The sequence below is a fragment of the Amphiura filiformis genome, unplaced genomic scaffold (assembly GCF_039555335.1).
Source record: "Amphiura filiformis unplaced genomic scaffold, Afil_fr2py scaffold_135, whole genome shotgun sequence".
In the NCBI taxonomy this organism is placed as follows: Eukaryota; Metazoa; Echinodermata; class Ophiuroidea; order Amphilepidida; family Amphiuridae; genus Amphiura; species Amphiura filiformis.
Window position 1 is genome coordinate 133,943 of NW_027305599.1, and position 27,099 is coordinate 161,041.

General features: G+C 37.1%; 1 protein-coding gene across 1 annotated transcript; it reads left to right on the forward strand.

Moving 5' to 3' along the window:
• Positions 1 to 6,032: 6,032 nt before the first annotated feature.
• Positions 6,033 to 10,379, forward strand: LOC140145101 (hyalin-like). Its single transcript, XM_072166881.1, has 5 exons — positions 6,033 to 6,045; positions 6,329 to 6,520; positions 7,563 to 7,811; positions 8,281 to 8,529; positions 10,114 to 10,379. The coding sequence occupies exons 1-5, from the start codon at positions 6,033 to 6,035 to the stop codon at positions 10,377 to 10,379; spliced, it is 969 nt and encodes a 322-aa protein (XP_072022982.1).
• Positions 10,380 to 27,099: the final 16,720 nt, after the last annotated feature.

The following is a 27,099-nucleotide window of genomic DNA, read 5'->3' on the forward strand; positions in this document are numbered from 1 at the left end:
TACGTTAACAAATTGCGCGTCTACAAAACGCGATGCATTGTTGCGCGTGTATACCCCGATGGTACAACAAAGATTTTCTTTCCTTTTAAATTGTGGAAATAGTGAAATAAAATCCATAAAATAGAGCAGTTGGGGTTAACAAATCTGGATTTTCTTTCCTTGTATTTATAAAAAACATAACAAAGTAAATACATTTCAAAAAAGCTCAATTTCGCGAAAGAAACAATGTCTAGAGTACACAGCCGCGTTAAAAGACATGAGTCGACTCATTGTTTCCCCTTCATTATTCATTATAAAGTTTTCATTATTTGACATACTCTCATACACACGTCACTGGTACTAAACAGCTGTATTACTGCATAAAACATCTTCAGAAGCATCTTATCTTTGCAAAATTATTAAATTTTGTTCGACATATTACTTACTCTGTGAGCACCAAGGAACATGGTAATGGATTGCTTAATATTCGGTATTAACGATACGAGGGGTATCCAATAAGTTTCCGCAACCATTGTGTATTGCGTGACACAAGTAACATTTATTTACAATATTAAAGGGGCATTGAGAGATATCGCGCACAGAACGCCCTCAATTTCGGTCAAACTAGCTCAAAGTCTGGTTTTTTACATATACGTAATGGTTATACATATACAAATCTTAATCTGAAATAGTTAAGCGAAATTCGGCGTCTTTCGGGTAAAATTTCATGATTTTCTAATATTTTGTATAGATCTATACATAAAATTCCCGTTGATTTTAGGTTAATGCGTGCATTGCATCATGGGAATGAGCCATAACATTTACGTTACGTTGTTGATGTTGATGTTGGCAGATGATGAGTTGGCGAGCGAGTGAAACAGTGTTGTTGTACATGGTGCGATACACCCAGGACGATATGTAACTATTCGTTTCTTTAGCTTCAAGGGTCAGTTTGCTTGCGCTTCAGTTTAGTCATCCTCAGGAACCAACTGAAGTTGGAAAACTTTACATTTCAACCGTTGCGTGTGATGACGATGTATGTACTGTGTTCAGTCTGAGACGAATATACCGGTACCTACGCACGAGTGCAGAATTCGACAGCATGCACTTCTTCTATCTGTTCAGCAACTGGATGCATGTTCAATATGCATTGCAATTTCATTATTTGCAACATCAACTACTAGTACCATGTATGTATAATGTAGCCGATCCTGTGTAAGTGAGGACGCGATAAACATTCTGATGAGCCTAATGGTGAAGTACATCAATACTAGACTAGTCAGTGCTATAACTATTGCACATGAATTAGTAGTGATCAAAGCATTACTTCACATGCTGGGCAAATAGGCGCAAATGCATGAATGGGGTGCAAATGTACATGATAAAAACATGAAAAGGGGGGAACATCATGGAAAATCAACGGAGCATTCAAGAATGATTGACTCGAGTCTAACTCTAGCTTCCATGGCATGGGATGGCGATAAACTGGAAATGACTTGATGGCAGCTGCCAGCCATGCCAGCAGGGACTCAATTCAAGAAGAAATGCCATCGCATGATCGATAGCTCTTTTTTTTGCGATGTGACCCGGGATGTGACACCTGATATGAGACCTTTGACTGACATTCAAAGTTGATGAAATGTCATCGTATTGTTATGTAGTTGATCATGTACTGCATACAACAAGTAGTAAATGGTGTTCATTAAGGTGGTACTACACACCCTGATAAATTTTGTGACTAATTTTGCATTTTCTCAAAAAATAGCTATGCATTGGTATCAAAAAATAGCTATGCAGCCATTGGTAACAAAAGTTATGTATATCATAGGGGCAAGGAATCCAATTACTTCATTGAAATTTCAGTGATTCAAGACAAGTGGTTCAGTTACATTAAGAAATTAGGTACATTCTAGCGGTACCTCTTTTCTTATCATAAATGACGTACCGTTTGTCTAGAGTCACTGAAATAATTATTCCAGTGTAGTAACTGGATTCCTTGCCCCTATAATATACATAAATTTTGTTACCAGTGTCAGTGTGTTATTATTTTTTGAGAAAAATAGTCACAAATTTATCTAGGGGTGTAGTACCACCTTAAGCCATGGATTTTCAGGTAATAAATTTGTGCCCGAGTACCCGACTCATTTTTCGGGCTGGTAATATGGTACCCCACAATTTTTAACAAATATTTTATTCCTTTTTCGGTTGTCTCTGGACCTACACATAGAGCTATTTTTATAAATGCTAGGATCATTCATGGTCGACTTACAAAAAAAGGTTTATGTTTTTAATATACAAATTGATAATTTGTATTCATGTTCCATTGTTCATACTCTGTTAAGAGTATTTTACACCTCACGTGTAATTTGTGACCATTTTTGCATTTTTCTCAAAAATAATAACACACTGGTAACAAAAGTTATGTATATTATTGGGGCAAGGAATCCAATTACTACACTGAAATTTAATTGACTCAAGACCGGGCTCAAGACAAGTGGTTCAGTATATATGATCGGATATGAGGTACATCCTAGCAGTACCTCATTTCTTATCCTAAATAACGAACATTGTCTTGTGTCACTGAAATTCCAGTGTAGGAACTGGATTCATTGCCCTATATTATACATTAACTTTTTTTACCAGTGTGTTATAAGTTTTGAGAAAAGCAAAAATAGTCACAATTTACCACAGGGTGTAGTACCCCTTAATGATTTCAAAATGCATTGAATTTGTATATATATATATTGAAATCGAGTACCGGTATAACATGAACACAAATATCACTTTGCATTAAAAAACACAACAACCATGAATGATCCCAGCATATAGCTCTAGGTCCAGGGACACACTCCAATACTGGAAAAATATTTTTTGTTGAAATTTCGGTACCTGGGCAGGGAATTTCCTGCCCGGTAATGTAATCTTGAGGCGGAACCCGTGAGCAGTGTTCATAAGCATAAAGTTTTAAATTATGAAAAATTTAACATAAGTTATTATTTGTAGGCCTATTCATGTCATTAGTCTATTGACATATTTCAAAATGGATACAAATCCAATGCATTTTGAAGTGCCAATTATAACTTTGCATATTGAAAACACAAAATGTAACTTTTTAATTTTTTTGAAAAGTCAACCATGGCTGATCCTAGCATTTAGCTCTTTGGTCCAGGGACACTCCAAATCCAAAAATAAAATCCAATTTTTGGACAATTTGTGGAATTTGTCAAAAAACTAGGGGTGGAACTTTACTCAAACATGGGACTTTACTATACTATACTATACTATACTATACTATACTATAATACTATACCCATGTTCTGGGAAAAGTGAGGTGTTTTTGTATAATTATTGTAATTTACAATGTTATATATTAAAAGAAAAGGAGCAGAATAAAATAAAAGAGTAATTAAATTTATTTCCATAAAAGACTTCAATTTCTTCAATACTGTGTCCACTTTCCATGTTCTTATATGTTTGTAGCTGTACCAGTGGTTTGATCCTGGATCATCAACACATAGTGTTCATACAGTACATGGCCCATTCACTCTGTGAGTGGTCCAAGAGAGAAATTATTTTTGGCATACACATGCCCTGTGTCTTACATGTAGTTGTATGCATTGACTGACTGGCTATATAATATGGGGATATTATATAGTGTGCATTCAGTGAAGGGCCTGTGGGGTTATTTTCTTTGGAAAGGAATGGGGGGGGCTATCAGTGACCAGATTGCATTGTTTTTTGTCACCTACATGTATCTGAAGTAAACAAGGTTTTTAAGCATTGGATAGGTTGGAGGGCCATGATGATACCTCATTTACAATCTTTTTCATTTTTCAATTTCAATTGTAAAAAACCCTCCATGTTCCACACATTTAGTGGAAAACAATTTGACCCCTTTAGTAGCCTATGCCAAACCTATCATTATTTTTCAATTTCAATTGTAAAAAACCCTCCATGTTCCACACATTTAGTGGAAAACAATTTGACCCCTTTAGTAGCCTATGCCAAACCTATCATGATCCTCCACTTATTTGGGACCCCTCCTAAGAACTGGCAGCACCCTGATGACATTGTTGAGTTCAAAAAGCTTACCCAAGCACTGAATACCAGTATGAATGTTGAGTCCACCCCAGACCCCAGTTATAACAAGTCACCAAAAATTCAGGGCAAGTCAATTCATTTCAAGTCACTTGATATCACAAGTGGTTGAAGCGTAAATGTAAAAAGCAAAAGTCAGAAGTGTAAAAAGCATGTCAGAATTTTAGAAAATTATATTTGCAAGTGATTTATGGATACTTTTGTGTGTGGGTATGCACTTGTGTTTCTAGGTGTTTGTGCTTTGTGAAATTGTTTAACCCATAAATGCAATTTGTATAAGTTGAAACAAAATTCTGACTTAGTTTACACTTCTGGCTTTTGATTGTGTTTATTGGTTAGGGTTAGGATGTGGGTTTGAATACAGTATCTGTGGTTTGCATAAAGGGTCAATGTGTTACTATGATCCTGATTGGATTTTCTCAAGGGTTTTCTGATATCGTATGACCCCGCATTAGGGAGCTGTCACTTTCTTCGGAAGGGGGTCCCAAATATACGGGGGGGACAAAGAAAATAAGGGGTCATAAAATGTTTGATGACCAAAATGTAGGAAGTTGCAAGATGTCCACAGATAGTGTATTTATGTTATTCAAAAGACAGATTTCAATACAATTTTAGCCTGCCGGGGGTAAGGTGTATTGGTGGTGGACTGTGGTGGTGGGGAGGGGGTGTTTGGGTCATAAAATTGTTGTCGAAATAAGGAGGTCGAAATTTTATTGATGCTGACTTTTTGTAAATTTGGGACTGGGGGGGCAAGGGGGTATTTCTCTTGCCCCCCCATTTTTTAGGCAACTTGACTCCCCCCAAAAAAAAAATCACACACATTTCCAATTTTTGCTGCAACTTTTTGCTACAAAATTGGTTTATCCCCCCCCCCCCCTGAAATTCACTTCCCCAAGTCCCCCTCCCGAAAAAAATCCTGGGTCTGCCACTGATTACACGTAATCGTCATGCACTGAGGGAAATTGTATACATAAGCTTACTGGAATACTTCCTTTACATGTACGTGCATGGTTCTTCATGTATAAGCTGTTCTTATTTGAATTTTATAGTGGGAAATTAAACACGATAGTGGACAATATATTGACGGGATATATTGACATGAAATCATTTATCTTTTCAAAAGAAAATGAATATAATTAGTACGGCGTAATTTGCTGTTTACATAGTTTGTACACATGTCCATGTGCCCGATCTACGGTCAATTGTTTACGTATCGCGAGTTGTCACCACAGCTGTCAAATCGTTACCGAATTGCCTTGGTTCAATCCCATAATGCAACGCGAGTGCAAAACTCAAGATCTAGGCACGCTAAACGAAACGCTCATAAAATGTCGTTTATTTTACTATTTACTGTTTTTTTCTTGAAATTACCACTGTGGTAGGTTTTTCTGGATCCCTTTTATCAATATAAAGTGAAATGTTCTCATTCAATTTTCCTGCGAAATCTCTCACTGCCCCTTTAACAACTATTTACCTTTATCTTTCAAAACACACAACAGTTACTATTAGAGTACCTTGAATTACATACATTGCCTCATTTGCATAAAGTCATTGCTATATATACACTAATATTGACAACATTGGCGGGAAATTTGAATTGCAGTTAAGGAAAGTGTAATAAAAAGAAGAAGAAGAAGAAGCGCACACAAGGTAGACACAGTAATCAAAATTACCTCCAAAATGAAACAATGATTATTGGTATTGTGTGTTGTGTGAGATAATAGTAAGGACAATAGAAATTGTTGCAATAAGAAGATGCAAAAGAAACAAAATGTGCAAACATGTATTTCTGTTCATTAGAAACATTTATTACATTGATATTTTTGTATCATCATGGTGTATTTTAGTTGAAAAATCCCTATTTGGCGGTTATTTTTGACGCCATCTTGAAAATTTACTTAGTCCTTAGTCCAAATTTCTTATCCAACTTTTAAGGTCTTGGCTTAATATATAACATGAAAATGCATGGTAAGTCTTTGAGAGAATCATGTACACGAACTCCCCCCAAGAGCCTGGAGTAGATTAACAATTTATATAATTTATTCCTTAGAAAATTATTCCATTAAAATCCATTGAAATATTGAAAGATTTGGCGCAAATTTTGGTCCGTTCGAGAACGGGAACCAATGATGATCTGTGATGTGCAAAATGAATTGCTTTCTTCTAGAAATGTGATGATTGATGTCAGTGTTACCTAAAAACTTTCAAATTAACTCTCCGTTTAAAACTTTTTTGTATTGTCCACTGTCAGAAAGCCAATCTCATGTTCGCGCACACGGCGGTCAAGTTGTTCAAGGAAAAGATACAAACATTGCGTGGCGATGGACTCTGTCTCCTAAAGATCCATGTCGTTCTACAAGCGTGAGGATTGGGGGTTCTAAATTAGACACCCCGGTGTTAGTTGACAACTCATTGGTTGGTAGCAACGACTTGAATTGCATTGGTAAGTAGTTTATTTTGAAACTAAACTGGATCCGAGTTACGTTTGTCACGCTGAGGATCAAAAAAGAATCGCAAGAGTTGTAGCTTTGAGGAGCCAAATTTGTTTGACCTTTTGATCGATCACCGAGGCTTGGCCGATCCTTATTATTTATAAAATCAATTAAGTGACTTTTGCTAATTGTGATTAGATATGAATCAATTTGTGCAAGTAATGATATTGATACAAATTTACCATTAATTCTGACTAATTAGTTGATATTTCATTAAGAACAAGCATTAAAAGCAGCATCGACGGTCGATCCAAAGATCAATGAAATTTGATTCTTAGGCAACGGAGTCAAATTAGTTCGATCTTTCGATCAGCCCTCGATGCTTAGTCGAGTCTTATTATCTATGGAATATCAATATAATGACATGAATGTTATTAATTGTGAAAACATCTTTGTATAATGTATTGTCCAATACAGTTTTGCTATTATTATGATTAATTAGTTGATTGATAACAAGCATCGATGGTCGATCCCGAGAACAAAGGAAGAAAGCAAAAAGAAAGATAGATAGAAATAAAATTAAAATATAAAAAGGAAAAAGATAGAAATATAAGAAAGAAAGAAAAAAAGAAAGAAAGAATGAATGAAACCATTAAATTAAACAATTAATCAATCAATCAATCAATGTACATACAAATTGTTGAAACGTCGTGTAATATTTATCCAAAATTGGGACAGCTATAAACAACAAAAGGTATATGGGACAATTCAACTGCGGCTCAAATATTGGATAAAAACAAATCATTGGAAATATTACATAAAAACAACCAGTTGATGAGTTTGTTCATAGTTGACCTAGAAATGAAAAATCCAATTGAAATCAATACACCTAGTCACGTCATGCATGTCAGACATGATCTTCCGCACAAAGAGTGTAAATTTCTAATGGAGTTACCTGAATGAGTATGTCATTCATATGGGGTGTATGATTTCAAATGGAAAACCTCAATTATCTAGCATTTTACATAGTACTCATTTTTAACTTTATACCAGATAATGAAGCACCAGCATTTGAGCATTGTCCTGCAAGTCTGATAACAAGAAACACGGACCCAGGCCAACCCACTGCCATGATTAACTGGGGCAACCCTATTGCCATTGATAATTCGGATGGAATTCCCACCATTACGTGTAATTACAAATCAGGAGCAAACTTTACCATTGGGGAGACAGCAGTTAATTGTGTAGCAGTTGATGCAAGCGGGAATAGCAAAGAGTGTCAATTCAGAGTTAGAGTTACGGGTAAGAATGCTGATAATAACAAAATGGGCATGACCAAAGAGCTTTCAATAGTCATAGAGTAGCAATTATGATTAATTAGTTGATAGGTCAACAGGTCATTAAAACAAACATCGAAAAACAGAAAGAAAAAAGGAAGAAAGGGGGAGAGCGGGAAAAAGCAAGAAAGAAAGAAAGAACTTTTTGAAATATTATTTGGCGACAATATAACCATTTCTAAGAAAAATGTTCAAAAACAAACAGCTCAATAGATGAGTTTTTCCATAATTTGCCTAGAAAGGGGTAATTCCAAGTTAAATCCATACACCCCCTACACAGGGAGTATGAATGTCTTATAGAATTATACTTGAATGAGTGACTCAGTATAAAATCTACCCTCCCTGTGTTGGAGATTTAGGACATACGTCTATTAGGGGGTGTATGGATTTCAAATGGAAGTACCCAAATATTTTCAACTCGACTCTCTCACTAGATAATGAAGTACCCGAATTTGAGCACTGTCCCGCAAGTCTAATAACAAGAAACACGGACCCAGGCCAACCCACTGCCATGATTAACTGGGGCAACCCTATTGCCATTGATAATTCGGGTGGAATTCCCACCATTACGTGCAATTACCAATCAGGAGCAATTTTTACCATTGGAGACGCAGCAGTTAATTGTGTAGCAGTTGATGCAAGCGGGAATAGCAAAGAGTGTCAAATCAGAATTAGAGTTACGGGTAAGAATGCTGATAATAACAAAATGGTCATGACTATGACTCATTATACATCTAAATCAATCTTTCACCAATTTTTAAAACTCTTTTAAAATCGTTTCATAAAATCTTGAAAATGTCAACATGTTCCGTTAAGGTGGTACTACACCCCCTGATAAATTTTGTGATTAATTTTGCATTTTTCTCAAAAAATAAATACACACATACTCACTGAAATTCCAGTGTAGTAACTGGATTCATTGCCCCTATAATATACATAACCTTTGCTACCAGTGTGTTATTATTTTTGAATAAAATGCAAAAGAATGTAAAAGAGTGTAAGCTGCATGTAAATTTGCAACTATTATACAAAATAATACGGAACTATCACATATTTGGCTCCGATTGCGTGCTTTTAACACCAGAACGTGCAGGTGTGGCAACGAATTTCCGCCAAGGTTGCAGTTCAATGAGCAGTCAGACACCAGAGCCAAATTTGTTTGATCTTGGGATCGACCGTCGATGCTGCTTCGATCCTTGTAAATTTGTATCGGTCAGCACGGTTATTATGTGATCATTTATAATGTTTCTAACAAAACATTACATAATTTTCAATCCTAGACCTTCACAATACCAACAGCTATCACACTTATATACATATTATATTGTTTAGCTATTTTTTAATTAGATTTTCTTTTCTTTATCAAATTATTCATTATATTGCTGCCTTTTTGTGGTAATTTTTATTCTTTAAACTGTATTTGTGTGCAAATTGAGGGCGCTATTTACATACAATTTAGATTTAATTTTCCTTGCTCGGTGTTTTTATGTTTTATTGTCATTATACAATTATCTAACCATTGTATTGATACAAACAAGATTTAAGATAAATAGCGCCATCAGTGTTCAACTTTGCTCAAAGATGAATACAGTTCTACATGCCATCAAACAACCGTAGTCAGTACATAACATAAAAGGATAAATGTGATCATAATAGGCAATAGTTTCTTAATATTGATATTTTATAATATCGACCAAGTATCGATGGTCGATCAAAATAGCAAATGACGTTGACTCTATTGCCTTATGTATCCAATACTAAAGTTATGTAGTCATATGCAACGAAATTTCTCAGAGTCAACTTTACTTAAAGCCATATTATAACATTTGCTGTGGAAGACGCCCTCACTGAATTTTTAAAATTCCTTTTTTTACACGATTAGCCTAAATTGTACTTTATTAAACCAATATACCCTGCAAAAATCAAGACTCTAGGTGCTGTAGTTTTGTCAAAATCCGAGATTTTGAATAAAACGCCGGAACCGGCGCTTTATTATTACGATGGAATTATTAGTCGAACGCATACACGATGTCAATAACACACAGTACGTAGGCTCAAAAATAAAAGGGATATATCTGACAGTAAAAGCTAACATTTTATGGCAAAGAAATGCTAATCTATTTTGTTTGAAAATGTTAAAATATGGCTTTAACTCTGCAACAAGTCAAATTAATGAATATAATTAACATTATATTTTAGATAATTGCCTAAAAGCAAAGACACGGCCAATCAACGTTTAACAACATTTAGGTTTTCTATTTATGCAGACGTAGAACCACCTGTGGTTACGTCATGTCCTGCAAACCAAGAAATGGTGACTGTCCCAGGTCAAATCACCGCTATAGCTGTATACCAGACTCCAACTTCTACCGATAACTCTGGTGACGCGTTGAACGTAACGTGTAATCCACCATCTGATTCGGAGATTCCCATTGGACAAACAAAGGTCACGTGTGTAGTACAAGACCGCAGTGGGAATAACGGAACTTGTGACTTTCATATCGATGTAATATTAAAAGGCATGTATAATTGATTACTCAATGTTGTATATAGGCTTTAGATAATGGACTTAGTTTTGTGCAATGTAGTTATATTGATTTTTTCTGAAGTAAATCGCCCATTGTAGCTTGCTGCATACAGATAGGCCTAATCACAAAGTAAACATGACCATGACCTGCCTACCTAGCTTTGATTAACCAATCAGTTATGTGTATTGTCAGCATGTGATGGCTATAAGCCAATTGCAAACATGTTTATAAAAAAGGCTAAACATTTCCTACACTAAAGAGACTCACTGCCATGCAGATTTAAGGGTTAATTTGGTCCTTGTCTTGTACTATGTGGAACAGGATTAGATATAAGGCATACAAACTAGGGTATGAGATATTAGGAATTATTTCCTAGCCTCTTAACCACTGGGTTGGTGGGCTACAATACCTATTCAAGACACAGGATAACGGATATGTTAGGGATAAACTGTGCATATGAGATGTGGGGGCAAGTGGCATCATTTCACTGCCGTGGAAAAACTTTTTGACTGGGGTACCACCTGCCTCGGAGAGTAAATTTCATTATTGTACATCAATCAGCATGATTAACTGCACGTGTCACGTGGTTTTCAAGGCAGTCTGACATTCCACACGAACAAACCATTAAAAACAAAAATTCCCAGCAAACACAAAAACGTTTTAAAAACGTTTTGGATAAGTTATATTTTGGCTTTTGGTTTAGGTAAAAACGTGTTAATAACATTAAAATGTCGGGTTATATAAAGGTCATGAAAACGTTTTAAAACGTTTTGTATGAAAACACACTACAACAATATTTTTACAATGATTTCAAAATTTTATTCTAAACTATTTTTGCAAACATATTTTGCCAAATATTTTGTCAACACTTGAATAACATTATGTTAAAATATTTGAACCCAGCAAACACAGAAATGTTCTTAAAATGTGTTTTTCAAAACGTTTTAGTAACATTTAAATGTCGGGTTATATAAAGTTCAAAAAACGTTTTTAAAACGTTATTGCAAATATTTTGGGCAAACATTTTTCGCAAAATATTTTTTCAACCCCAAATAACATTCTGTTTAGAATGTTTTGTATCTAGTTTTCAAAAATGTTTTTGGAATGATATTAAAACGTTTTATACCATTTATATAACCCGACATTTAAACGTTTTTTGTAAAACATTTTGTTTTTGCTGGGCAGTAATTATCAAAAAAATGTTTTTTAATGTTATGAAAACGTTTTATACGCTCAATATACCCTGTATATAACCCGACATTTAAACGTTTTCGGACAACCTTTTGTAACCTTTTGTGAATGATGTCGAAAACGTTTTGTGTTTGCTGGGTTGCTACAACACGGCGCTCTATGGGAGGAAATTTCATAAAATTACGTTTTTCTCCCCACCCCCCCAAAAAAAAAAAAAAAAGGAACAGTCTGTGTTTACTGGGTTACGCACCCATATCGACGTAAATTATGTATTTCACTTCAGGCGAATGCTACTCTGACGTCATTGCCAGAGACTACCGTGGTGTAGTATCAACCACTAAAACTGGCAGAACATGTCAAAAGTGGACATTACAGGAGCCACACGAGCACACAAAAAAAGAAGAAAACTTCCCAGGAACTGGCCTAGGAGATCACAACTACTGCAGAAACCCTGATAATGAACTGGGAGGAGCTTGGTGCTACACCACTGACGCAGGATTACGTTGGGACTATTGTGACATTGGTGATTCTCGAACTTGTGACAGTAAGTGTCATACGTAGGAATTTTCACAAGTGTATCAAAGGTGACACTTGTCATACGATTTTACCGTGTATCAAATCTTATTGATTTTGAAGTCACCTACAAAATATACATTTGCTCTCATTTCTAGTACATTCCAATATGCCGAGTTTGAAGAAGCTACCATTTACAGGAGAGGGGGGGGGGGTAGAACGTATTGAATGACCCTCGTATGAGATTTCACACCACCAAATAGAATTATATGGTTGTGCGCCCTTAATTTCACTTATAAGAACGTTTTATTAACGTTTTAATAACATTAAAATGTCGGGTTATATAAAGGTCATGAAAACGTTTTAAAACGTTTTGTATGAAAACACACTACAACAATATTTTTACAATGATTTCAAAATTTTATTCTAAACTATTTTTGCAAACATTTTTTGCCAAATATTTTGTCAACACTTGAATAACATTATGTTAAAATATTTGAACCCAGCAAACACAGAAATGTTCTTAAAATGTGTTGGCAAAACGTTTTAGTAACATTTAAATGTCGGGTTATATAAAGTTCAAAAAAACGTTTTTAAAACGTTATTGCAAATATTTTGGGCAAACATTTTTCGCAAAATATTTTTTCAACCCCCAAATAACATTCTGTTTCGAATGTTTTGTATCTAGTTTTCAAAAATGTTTTTGGAATGATATTAAAACGTTTTATACCATTTATATAACCCGACATTTAAACGTTTTTTGTAAAACATTTTGTTTTTGCTGGGCAGTAATTATCAAAAAATGTTTTTTAATGTTATGAAAACGTTTTATACGCTCAATATACCATGTATATAACCCGACATTTAAACGTTTTCGGACAACCTTTTGTAACCTTTTGCGAATGATGTCGAAAACGTTTTGTGTTTGCTGGGATGCTACAACACGGCGCTCTATGGGAGGAAATTTCATAAAATTACGTTTTTCTCCCACCCCACCCCCCCCCAAAAAAAAAAAAAGGAACAGTCTGTGTTTACTGGGTTACGCACCCATATCGACGTAAATTATGTATGTCACTTCAGGCGAATGCTACTCTGACGTCATTGCCAGAGACTACCGTGGTGTAGTATCAACCACTAAAACTGGCAGAACATGTCAAAAGTGGACATTACAGGAGCCACATGAGCACACAAAAACAGAAAACTTCCCAGGAACTGGCCTAGGAGATCACAACTACTGCAGAAACCCTGATAATGAACTGGGAGGAGCTTGGTGCTACACCACTGATGTAGGATTACGTTGGGACTATTGTGACATTGGTGATTCTCGAACTTGTGACAGTAAGTATCATACGTAGGAATTTTCACAAGTGTATCAAAGGTCACACTTGCCATGCGATTTCACCGTTTCCGGTGTATCAAATCTTATTGATTTTGAAGTCACCTACAAAATATACATTTGCTCTCATTTCTAGTACATTCCAATATGCCGAGTTTGAAGAAGGTACCATTTACAGGAGAGAGAGAGAGAGAGAGAGAAAGAGAGGGGGGGGTAGAACGTATTGAATGACCCGGGGGGACACTTCAATTTGAAATGGATATAGGTGTAGGACTGGTACTTTCGCACAAAGGGGCATTCGGTGAGAGCAAAATGTAAAAAATATGGGGTCATTGGGTGAGAACATGACATTTTTTTAAAATGGAATCCTGGGGTGAGAGCCGAAACAGCGCAACAGAAACCTCGAAAATCGAATTTCTAGTTCTAAATGGCTTCAAATTTCTTTGTTTTATCAAAACAAGTGACAAAATCAGTGATAAATGAAAGTTGCTGTTAAAATTGAACAAGGGTCTTCGGGTGACAGAACATGTGTTCGTAAAAAAATATGAGGTCTTTGGGTGACAGTGATGTTAAAAAGGGGTCTTAACAGCCCTACATACGCGTCACCTCCAAAGTTGAGTGCCCCCCGGGGAATGACCCTCGTATGATACACTATTGTGGTTACAAACTACACGTGTATGCACCTTGACCAAGACTGATATATAGCTATTTTGGTACAAAAATAAGACATGAGGTAGAGATATGGGGGGGGGGGCCTCCGTCACTCAGAAGGCCCACTGTTCAGAAAACCCGTCATCCATAAGGTCCGCTGTTCAGAATTCTGAATAGCGGTTTATTTTCATTTAAAATGACCCGCTAACCAGAAGACCCGCTAATCAGAATATCCGTTAATCAGAAGGCCCGCAACTCAGAAAATAATTTTTGAGTAGCGGGCCTAGCCTTCTGATTTTGCAGAATCACACCCTCTATTCAGACAACCGCCACTCACTCAGAAAACCCACCAGTTCACAGGGTTAGGGTTAGAGTTAGAGTTAGGGCTAGGGTAAGGGCTAGGGCTAGGGCTAGGGTTAAGGCTAGTGTTAGGGTTAGGGTTAGGGCTAACTCAGTTCTTTCAAATGATTAAAACAGCCCACTAGTCAGAATTCTGAATAGTGGGCATTCTGAGCATGCTGAGTAGCGGATCATCTGGGTAACGGATACAGCCCGCTATAAATTCTGAGTAACGGGACTTTTACATAAAATACAACAAAAAGCCCACTATTCAGAAAGTCCTTTATTCAGAAGGCCCGCTACTCAGATAATTCTGACTAGCGGGCCTTCTGAATAATGGGTTTGCTGAATAGCTGGTCTTCTGGCTACCGCACACCGACATCGCCCGGTTAATAATTACATAAAATACAATCAGAGACACTGAAATGAATACACGGGATCGATACACGTAAATGTGCTATGCACGATTGATATTCAGACGATAAATCTTTGGATACCGGTGTAGAAAATGATGAATATCTCCCGTAAATGATTTTGTATAAAGAAACCAGATCTGGTTCCTTGCACTTGAACATATATGTTCAACGGATATTATCGTCGTTAGCGTTTTGAAAAACTAGCGTGCGTCTTGAGCTGAAAAACTGACCAAAATTCAGATTATAAATAGCGCAGCGTAGACCCCGGCGTAGACCCTCGTGGAGGTAGTCTCGGGCCAGACTGTATGTGGCTATCACGAACATACAGACGAGTGTCAGACCGACTGACACAAACTGGCTGTGTAGGAGACTATAGGCCGTCTAAAAGCAGTGACCATGGCGTATGTATGCTCGCTGACCGTACAGAGGTCAGTCACAGGCTAATGTCATTAGCCTTAGTCGGATGTCCTTCAGCCTATTATGCGTTTAAAAACTATTAAACAGGTCGGATCACAATGGCCATGCGTGGCTGTGGATTCAACCTACCATGGCATTTTCTGCCATGAAGATATCGGGGCGATGACACTGTGTACCGGGTCTTCAGAGTGACGGGCTGCACCCTAGATATATGGCTGAATTTGTTCAATCTTTGATATTTCTATTGATTTGTTTTATTTCAGACACGGATGAGTGTGCAAGCAGCCCATGCTTAAATACTGGGACCTGTGTTGATCAACATAATCAATATGAGTGTTTGTGCACTCCTGGTTGGGAAGGGGACAACTGTAACCAAAGTGAGTACAACTGGAGTATAACTCGGTTAAATTTTCTCCTTACTTGGTTTATCGGGTATATTAACCAATATAAAGTCAGATTTTAAGGTTCTAGTCATAATCCTCCTCATTATATTCCTAAAACAAACCTACTAGTAGCGCAGCTGTAAATCCAGTGCTTCCATGGTAAACTTCCGTGGCATTTTGAAAGAAAGTGTGTGTGTTTATACTACGAGCTTTACGTCATTATCCATTTATATCAAACGTCAATAATTTGACAATATGCGTCTTTTAAAGAATGACAATCATGCCATGGAATTTTTCACATTTCAAAGTTAAAGTAAGTATAATTTGAGTAGCATTACATGCAAAAATGCATGGGACGTTCAGCATCTCAGGTTTAGAATCATGCAAGAGTATCCTCTGACTCTCTTCCTCTGGAGGACAGCATCTCATGTATTTAAAATTCAAAATTTAGTGCATTATTTGAAACGTTTGACACCAAAGAATATACAAACTAGTAAAAACAATAGCGGTCAAAAACAATATTGTTCCAGGTTGCCACGCAGGTCTATAAAGAAACAATTAGCGTTGAAAAACAATAGTGATCATGACATGCTGTCGATAATTTAAGGGTACGCATTGCTTTCTTGCCCTGCAGGGCCATTATACAGTAAGCCAAAACATTAAGGTACCAGTTATGTTCAGCCCTTACATATCATAAACAAAGACAGATATGTCATAATTGAAACCAGCAGCCAATAGCTGCATCTTTTAGCTCGAATTTAAGACCTCATTTGTTGAAATTGTTCAAGAAATAAAGATATGACGATCCAAAAACCCAAGGAAGATGCTAATGTAAAAGTTGCAGTTTGCTACATTGCGTGCCTATTGATTTGCACACAATGCGTTCACGAACAAGAGAACCAGCGCCGTGCTTCCATTGATTAACACGTTAAAATTAGCATCGTGCTTTCATTGATTAGAACACAAAAGTGCAACTTTTGATTTCGTTTCTTTATTAGGTTTTAGACCACCGTTTGTTTAATTTTCAACCAATTTCAACAAATGAGGTCTTAAATCAGAGCTAAAGAGTACAGGTATTGGCTGCTTGTTTTAATATTGACACTTATTTCTTTATATAGGATATGCAGGGGTGAACACAACTGGTACCTTAATTTTTTGGCTTACTGTATATTGGAACTCCATTAGTTGCTCCACAAGTCCTCACTATGGGAGGTTTCGGCCTCAGCCCGACCGGGCTTGCGGCTTTGATGTTTTTGTTGATACTGTGCCTCCAGCCCAAAGAAACTCCCATAGTGAGGACTAATGGAGTTCCAATATAATGTATAATGGCCCCGCAGGGCAAGAAATCAATGCGTAACCTTTAGTTATCGACAGCCCGTCACCCTTTTTTGAAGCAATGCGCAACCTTAATGTAACGTTGACCAACTGATTCAATAGATTCAAACCCGCAACTTCATGGTCATAGTTCGAGGCCAGCACCTCCAAGCTACCGTGCCCTCTATACAACATGCTATATGTTCAGTCTGCAAACCCAATCACCGTGTCGTAGAGAAACTTTTATATACAAAAACCTGATATACTGCGTATACATTTTTCACAATGTAGGCGTTTGTTCTTATGAATGGAATGGAGATTGCTACAATTATGTTAACATTTCTAAATCATGGTCGGATGCTGAAATGCACTGCAGTAGTCAGTATGGAGCCCATCTTGTGAGCATTCATTCCTCTGAAGAAAACACGTTTATCAAGGGACTTGATGGATCGGCAGATGTAAGTGAAAAGGTTCAAATTAAAGGGTAATAAAAACGGGGTGACGCTTAAATTAGCTTTGGTTAAAGCAAAAACACATGAAAATGACAACGCTGGGATTTTGATAAATATCAAGGAGCATTTCCTGAAAAGACATGAGATAGAAGGACAAGGTCATATCATAATAATTGTAGACGATTTCCTTAAAACACTAAAACAGTACACGCTAATTACCTTTAATAATTATAAAATTTTAAAAATACGACGTATTTGTATTATTAAAGGATATGTCTCCGGCAATCACAACATTATCTCTTATATGTTAGAAAAATAATTATCAAGCATGAATCATGAGGTTTTATACCCATATTAAGCATAAAAACGAATAAAAACAACCGGCTCTCAAAATTCCCGCGCCGAAATTGTCTAGTGCAATGACGTCACGGTTGTTTGTGCTCAATTGTTGTCAGTCTGCATTATATTACTGGGACGTCATTGCACTGGAAAATTTCAGCGCCCGGGAATTTTGAATATCGCGTATTGAGAGACGGCTGTATTAATTTGTTTTTATGGGCAATATGAGTTTGTTTCAAATAAAACCACGTGACTCGTACTTGATAATTAATTTTCTAACATATAAGGCATAATTGTGATTGCCGGAGACATGCTTTAAAATTGCTGAAAATAATAATAAAAAATGCTACGGGATTTTAAATTTTAGGGTAATATTTAGATTTGTCAATTAGACGTGGATCAGTTATACTCAGACTCAAATGTAAGCGTGGTGTACAGTAAACATAAATAATATAATTTGTCGGGTGTAAATGTGACGTCCCATGTCAAAACCAGACACTTTTTGGGCAGGTTATTAGTTTTGAGGTTTTTACATATCTTAAATATGCCTTAAAATCACCATCGAAGCCAACAAGAAATCCGTTGACTTTTTAGATATCACAATGGACCTAAGAACAAGTACCTACAAACCTTATATGAAACCTAACAACACCATCTTATACGTCCACAAAGAAAGTAATCATCCACCTTCTGTAATAAGGAATATCCCCGAAAGCATCAGCAAAAGATTGTCAAATATATCGTCCACCGAAGATATCTTTAACGCCGCAACTCCACCATACCAGGAAGCCTTAAAGAAGAGTGGATACAATTACGAACTGAAATACAACCCTGCTGGCCAAAATAGCAATCAGCAAACAAATAAACGCAGACGTAAACGGAACATTACATGGTTCAATCCGCCGTACAGCGATACCGTTTCTACCAATGTTGGAAAGAAGTTTCTCAGCCTACTAGAGTAATGTTGCCCGCCGGATCACCAGCTGAACAAGATTCTAAATAGAAACACCGTAAAGATAAGTTATAGTTGCATGCCCAACATGCAGCAACTTATATCAGGACACAACAAATATGTGATGCAATCTGCGAAAACATCTTTAGCTTCGACACAAAACACCACTAATTGCAACTGCAAAAACAAATTGTGCCCTCTTGATGGAAATTGCCTGATATCAGGAGTAATATATCAAGCGACGGTTACAAGGGCAGACAACCGCAAGGAAGAGACATATGTTTGACTTACAGAAGGCCCATTTAAAACAAGATTCAATGTCCATAACAGTACCTTCAAAAATGTAAATCAAAGATACGCCACCGCTCTGAGCAACTACATCTGGAACCTTAATGATAAGAAAGTATCATATTCCATCAAATGGAGAATTATTGCTCAAAGTAAATCGTACTCTAAAAGCAGCAAAAAATGTAATCTATGCATTACTGAGAAATACTTTATTATAACTAAACCACAAATGTCAACCTTGAACCACAGAAACGAACTAGCAAGTGGCTGCAGGCATAGAAAAAAACATTTACTGTGTAACTATAAATAAGTCGCTCTTTTATCATGTTTAGCAATAAGTAGGCCCAGACATGGATACGCACTTAAGACGCGTATTGTGTTGCGCAACTTTAAGATACGCGGTTGCGTTAATTCCTCTTGCGCGCGCATCAAAACTCAAGACATATTCTTTGTCATTTTACACATTGCAACTGACGAGTGTGGATGGGTGAAACCATCCATACGAAACAAATTTGTATTACGATGTGGTAATTTCACTAATAATAATATATCTTAAATATAGAGATATTTTGCTCCACAACGCCATTTTCCCCAATGAAATCTGACATTCCTAAGCGAAGATATTGAGTTCGTAAGTTATGGTAATATAAAATTGGAAATTGAGATATCGGCCTTTAAAAATATTATTGATTGACAATGTTGAGAGTAGGAATGGCTTTGAAACATACTGCAGTTACTGTCCGTTTTCCTATACACAATACACAGTGCTCTCACCATTGACGCGCGACCTTTACAAATAGTGTATGTTAGAAGTATATTGCATTTGTCTAGTTAACATCACTGTGTGAAAAATAACCAGCCAATATTTAAACTATTCTCCAAACTTCTAGCAAATATATTTCTCTAACATGACCTAAAATTACAGCTAGGTTAGATGTTCAGAAATAGTCGCACTTTCGTAAAATATGAGTGAGGGCAAGGCATAGCTAGCTCATAGCTAGACAACTCCCCGGGTTAATTGAATGGAGATTTGACCGAAAATATTGAGCTATATTGGTAACGGACCGCTCAGTTCTGAAGGATGCCACAAAAAACGGTACAAGCTACATTTAAATTATTCTATGAAATTCTAGAAAATATAGTTTTGTAACATGTCCTAAATTTTTAGCTAATTTAGGTGTTTGGAAATAGTCGCACTTTTGTGTTTTAGGAAGGATATGTAAACGACAGATAACACCAAAAATATGAAGAAATTATTTCCAAACCGTGTTAAGTCAACAATCATTATGTTGCTCATTTTCAAGAATGCTGGTTAACAAAAAGCAGACCATTGTCTCATTTCGTGAACAAAGGTCCACATACCATTGTTTCCTTGCGTTTCCTTTATAATCGGTTACCCAACTGAAGCTATATTATACCAGCTCATTGCGATACCGCACATATAAAACAGACACATGTGCACAACCAGAGAAGATCCGATTTAATCAGTTGAGCTGTTTCAATGAGTGTTATCTTGGTTTAATAGCTTTTAATGGGGTAAATGTCTCAAAAATACAAAATGCCAGTTATATTCCGATCTGAAACTATCAAACAATATTTTAAACGTTAATAACATCACAAATTCGCAACAAACCCAAATTGTGAAAAAATCACCCCGGGCAGATTTTTGGCTATTTCTCCATTTACGATCCTGCCCAAAAGTGTCTGTTTTTGACATGGGACGTCACATTTTTTTTTATTGCAAACATAGAAAGTCAGGAAAGTGAACATGGTAGGAATAAAAACACATCATAAAAATTATTTACTGCCTTTTTATCACGAGACAATAATTCAAAATTTAGACCTAAAATACAAAAAGAAATCCATTTTAGTTTTGTAAATTTTGATCTCATTTTGTATGAATGGCTCAAAATTGGTAGCCATGGTGACGCCTTGAATGAAACAATATGCAGAATCAAAAGTTGTACTAAAAATATACTCTACAAGACTGGTCAAGGATGACCCGCGGTGACCCGTGACAAACAGGCACTCAAGCAACAAGGCAACAATTATTTCAATCGGTTTACGGTGCAAGTTTGAAACATGCACCTTTTTCATTTAAAGGTTCACCATGGCAACATATTTTAGGCTATTAAGACAAATGAGGGATAAAAATATGTAAAACAAAACTGGGCTTATTTGTGCTGTTAAGTTTAAAATTGAGTTATTTTTTGATTTTGAGTTATTATCTCATTATAAAGGGGGGTAATTACTTTATGTGATGTGTTAGCATTGTACTCACAGACACTAGGATCCACAACATGCTCATCTATCAGGGCACAGTTCTTTAACCCCAATACATTTGTAAATTCATTGAATAACCTTTGAAGATTACAAATACTTTGCAATTTGAGGTAAAATTTTGCACTATGATTATGTAATTGAGTTTATTGGACTATGCCATTGGGATGAGGCTATTGTGGTCTATAGTGAGTACTTGCCAACATGTTATTTCACACGCTTGATACAATTGGAAAATAAGTAACAACAAAGTATGATTACTTTTTGGTAATATCATGATGCATGGCATTTTGTGTTGTTACCCATTTTACATTACCATGTTTATTAGTAACTGAATATATTCAGTATTCTTTCCCTTTATTTTTTTGCAGCCGTGGATTGGTTTGAGTAACCTGACTACTGCAGGTATATACCAGTGGAGTGATGGCACTGACGTAGACTACATTAACTGGAACCCTGGAGAACCAAATTATGTTCATGAAGAGTGTGTCCATTTATTGATGAATTCCGACACTTGGAATGACAGTGATTGTTATTTAGCAAGGGAATTTGTTTGCAAAATGTAAAACATAGTTTGCAATTTTAACCATAATCAAAATTAGCCACACCACATTATTACCAGAATGTTTCATCTAAGTTTACCTATATTCGCTAGCAGCTACGCAAGTGTTTTTGATGTTGACACTTATCACGCAGGTGGATTAAGCTTTCCCTTTTTTGTAATAGATCATAAAGAGGTGTTGTTAGGTTTTTTTTAATTGATTGTCTTTTTAAAGACAATCAATTGAAAAAAAAAAAACCTAACAATATCTCTTTATATAAAAGCGTGTTAAAATACGCTTTTTAACTCCCTGTTTAACGTACAGAATTGTGTTTAAGATTAAAAAGCACAGTGGCCTAATGGTAAGGGCACGAGCTACATAACCAAAAGGTTGTGGGTTCGAGCCACAGCACGGCCAGTGTGTTGCGACCTTTGGCAAGACGGCCTAATTCAGAATTTCTTCACAACACCCAGGTGTAAAATGGGGAGCTCCTTGGAGTAATCACTATCTAAATCAGCTGAGTGAGAATTCCTGCGCATTCAGTTGCGGAATGGGGAAGCGGAAATGATTTTGATATATTCTGGCAGCGGAGTATTTGTGCGCTCGTACTTAGAAGTAGCGTACGTTAAATCATCGACATTCATATTATTTATTGAGATTGGTACCAAGGTACCAATTCTTGTGCATGTGCTTATTTAGTACTGCATGTGCTGCCACCAATAATTACTTCTGAAAACTAGTTATACTACTGATAGCTTTGAGTACTTCTGGTTCTGCTTCAAGACACAGTGGTTTAGCATTCACGACACAGTGGTTTAGCATTCAAGACACAGTGGTTTAGCATTCAAGACACAGTGTTTAGCATTCAAAACACAGTACTTTAGCATTCACGACACAGTGGCTTAGCATTCACGACACAGTGGTTTAGCATTCAAGACACAGTGGTTTAGCATTCAAGACACAGTGGTTTAGCATTCAAGACACAGTGGTTTAGTATTCAAGACACAGTGGTTTAGCATTAACGACACAGTGGTTTAGCATTCAAGACACAGTGGTTTAGTATTTCCGACACAGTGGTTTAGCATTCAAGACACAGTGGTTTAGCATTCAAGACACAGTGGTGTAGCACTCAAGACACACTGGTTTAGCATTCAAGACACACTGGTTTAGTTTTCACGTTAGAGTGGTTTAGCATTCACGACACAGTGTTTAGCATTGAAGACACAGTGGCTTTTAGCACTCCAGAAACAGTGGTTTAGCATTCACGACACAGTGGTTTAGCATTCAAGACACAGTGTTTAGCATTGAAGACAGAGTGGTTTAGCATTGAAGACACATTGGTTTAGTATTCAAGACACAGTGGTTTAGCATTCAAGACACACTGGTTTAGCATTCAAGACACACTGGTTTAGTATTCACGTTACAGTGGTTTAGCATTCACGACACAGTGGTTAAGCATTCGCGAAACAGTGGGTTAGTATTCAAGACACAGTGGTTTAGCATTCAAGACACAGTGGTTTAGCACTCAAGACACATTGGTTTAGTATTCACGTTACAGTGGTTTAGCATTCAAGACACAGTGGATTAGCATTGAAGACACATTGGTTTAGTATTCACGTTAGTGGTTTAGCATTCACGACAGTGGTTTAGCATTCAAGACACAGTGGTTTAGCATTCAAGACACGTTGGTTTAGCATTCAAGACACAGCGGTTTAGCATTCACGACACAGTGGTTTAGCATTCACGACACAGTGGTTTAGCATTCACGACAGTGGTTTAGCATTCACGACACAGTGGCTTAGCATTCAAGACACAGTGGTTTAGCATTCAAGACACAGTGGTTTAGCATTCAAGACACAGTGGTTTAGTATTCAAGACACAGTGGTTTAGCATTCAAGACACAGTGGTTTAGCATTCAAGACACAGCGGTTTAGCATTCACCACACAGTGGTTTAGCATTCACCACACAGTGGTTTAGCATTCAAGACACAGTGGTTTAGCATTCAAGACAGTGGTTTAGCATTCACGACACAGTGGTTTAGCATTCACGACACAGTGGTTTAGCATTCACGACACAGTGGCTTAGCATTCACGACACGTTGGTTTAGCATTCAAGACACATCGGTTTAGCATTCACGACACAGCGGTTTAGCATTCACGACACAGTGGTTTAGCATTCACGACACAGTGGTTTAGCATTCACGACACAGTGGTTTAGCATTCACGACACAGTGGTTTAGCATTCACGACACAGTGGTTTAGCATTCACGACACAGTGGTTTGGCATTCACGACACAGCGGTTTAGCATTCAAGACACAGCGGTTTAGCATTCACGACACATTGGTTTAGCATTCACGACGCAGTGGTTTAGCATTCACGACGCAGTGGTTTAGCATTCACGACACAGTGGTTTAGCATTCACGACACAGTGGTTTAGCATTCACGACACAGTGGTTTAGCATTCACGACACAGTGGTTTAGCATTCACGACACTGGTTTAGCATTCACGACACAGTGGTTTAACATTCAAGACACAGTGGTTTAGCATTCACGACACAGTGGTTTAGCATTCACGACACAGTAGTTTAGCATTCACGACACTGGTTTAGCATTCACGACACAGTGGTTTAACATTCAAGACACAATGGTTTAGCATTCACGACACAGTGGTTTAGCATTCACGACACAGTGGTTTAGCATTCACGACACAGTGGCTTTGCATTCAAGACACAGTGGTTTAGCATTCAAGACACAGTGGTTTAGCATTCACGACACAGTGGTTTAGCATTCACGACACAGTGGTTTAGCATTCAATACACAGTGGCTTAGCATTCAAGACACAGTGGTTTAGCATTCACGACACAGTGGTTTAGCATTCACGACACAGTGGTTTAGCATTCACGACACAGTGGTTTAGCATTCACGACACAGTGGTTTAGCATTCACGACACAGTGGTTTAGCATTCACGACACAGTGGTTTAGCATTCACGACACAGTGGTTTAGCATTCAAGACACAATGGTTTAGCATTCACGACACAGTGGTTTAGCATTCACGACACAGTGGTTCAGCATTCACGACACAGTGGTTTAGCATTCACGACACAGTGGTTTAGCATTCACGACACAGTGGTTTAGCATTCACGACACAGTGGTTTAGCATTCACGACACAGTGGTTTAGCATTCAAGATAGTGGTTTAGCATTCAAGACACAGTGGTTTAGCATTCAAGACACAGTGGTTTACCATTCAAGACACAGTGGTTTAGCATTTTATTGCAACCATCGCTTCAAATTTGTTCAGCTTCAGATTTGTTCAGCTTTTACTAGTTTGAACAAATAATGGTAGGCATAGTTTGAAGAAAATATGTAAAATGTACGTTGTATATTCCCATTTCCCATAATTTTAGAATGTTAATAAATGTGTATGTTACTTATTTAAATTATAGGCCTACATGTTCAAGAACCCAATAATTTTAGTAATGGTTTTGTGACACATAGCTTCTGTATATAGGTAATTAGTGTGATAAGCATTATGGGCTTAGGCGTAGATCCCAGGGGATGGGGGGGGTAAATCTCCCCAATATTTTGCCAGGGGGATGGTCCATACAATCAACCCCAATGTTGACGCCTGTATATGGGTTTCTGACCAAATTAACCTCATATTTTGCCCTTTTGGCCCCAAAGCCCAAATTTTATTACACTTTTTCACAATTTTCATCACTTTAGCTTCAAAATGGCAAAATTATTTGTACCATCGAGTTATTCTGTCGCCAAAAGGTGCCCGATTCACTATGAGGGTGGTCGCCTGTCAATCCGTTTAAGCCAATCAACAGTCTTCTTCTAAAAAAAAAATTTCTGCGGCTGCTGCGCAGCCGCAGAAATTTTTTTTTAGAGCCCGTCGTACAATTAATTAAGGGCGCACACCACTAAATAATTGCCCCATTGAAATACGTGTAAAAACACCAGTTTTATTTGCTCATTTTGAGGCCTTTTCGGCACATTCTGAGAAATTTAAGGATAACCAGTCGATTGCAAATCGATGAAAGTTTAACATATGTTTCAATGTATGGGTAGTCTTCCGTCTCGTTTTCCCGGTAGGAGCCGCTAAACAGCGCCCTCACTGTTTTTGACATGCTCTCATGACTGTAAACCCGTTTCTGCCCATTTTTTAATACGCGGACCTATTTTCTCGATAATTATAAAAATGCGACTTTTTTTTTTGTGTTTCAAATTCATGCACAGGCTTTACACTTTTATTTAAGCTATAATTCGCTACTCTTTCTGATTATTAGTCCAAAGAGCAGCCCATTATACCTCAAAAACTTTCTGTATTTTACCGGAACTCAGTAGGGTTGCACAAATGGCGCATTGATTTAGTGGTGTGCTCCCTTCAAGGGTTTCTGATGTTCATAAAATTTAATTCTTTTATCTTTTTCTTGAAATATAAAATGTTTTGAGTAAAACGCTCGAAACAGAATTGCTCTGTGACATTCACTTCAAGAGAAATTCCCTTTCAAAGTTACATGGTGGATTCCGAAAATAGGCAAATTTTCAACATTTTGACCATTCATGCTTACTCTTCTATATTTGCATTAAATTCCAATTCTCTAGATAGTTTTTGACCTTCCATCTGATGAAATTCGGTTTTAAATGAGAGTAAATCACGTTTCACAATTGCATGGGTCTACTGTTAATGATTTATAACAATCACCCCCCCGCCCATATAAAACCAAGATTTGGCAGCTTTAAAAGGCACGCACCGATTTGTCACCTTAAGCCCAAATTGCTTTAAATCCAAGAAATCTTGTTTTCACACAATTTGTGGCAATTTCTTGAACTTTGAAGGCCTCTGGGGGAATAATCTTAGCACGACTTGCATCTAAAACGCATTAAATATATTCACTAACATATAAACTATCTATTTAAATCGAAAAAACTGCAATTTAATCAAAAGCCATTTCAATTTTGGCCGAATCTCTGAAAAGCACGGTTTTACTCCTAGGCCCTTCGAAGGGCGCACACCACTAAATAATTGCCCCATTGAAATACGTGTAAAAACACCAGTTTTATTTGCTCATTTTGAGGCCTTTTCGGCACATTCTGAGAAATTTAAGGATAACCAGTCGATTGCAAATCGATGAAAGTTTAACATATGTTTCAATGTATGGGTAGTCTTCCGTCTCGTTTTCCCGGTAGGAGCCGCTAAACAGCGCCCTCACTGTTTTGACATGCTCTCATGACTGTAAACCCGTTTCTGCCCATTTTTAATACGCGGACCTATTTTCTCGATAATTATAAAAATGCGACTTT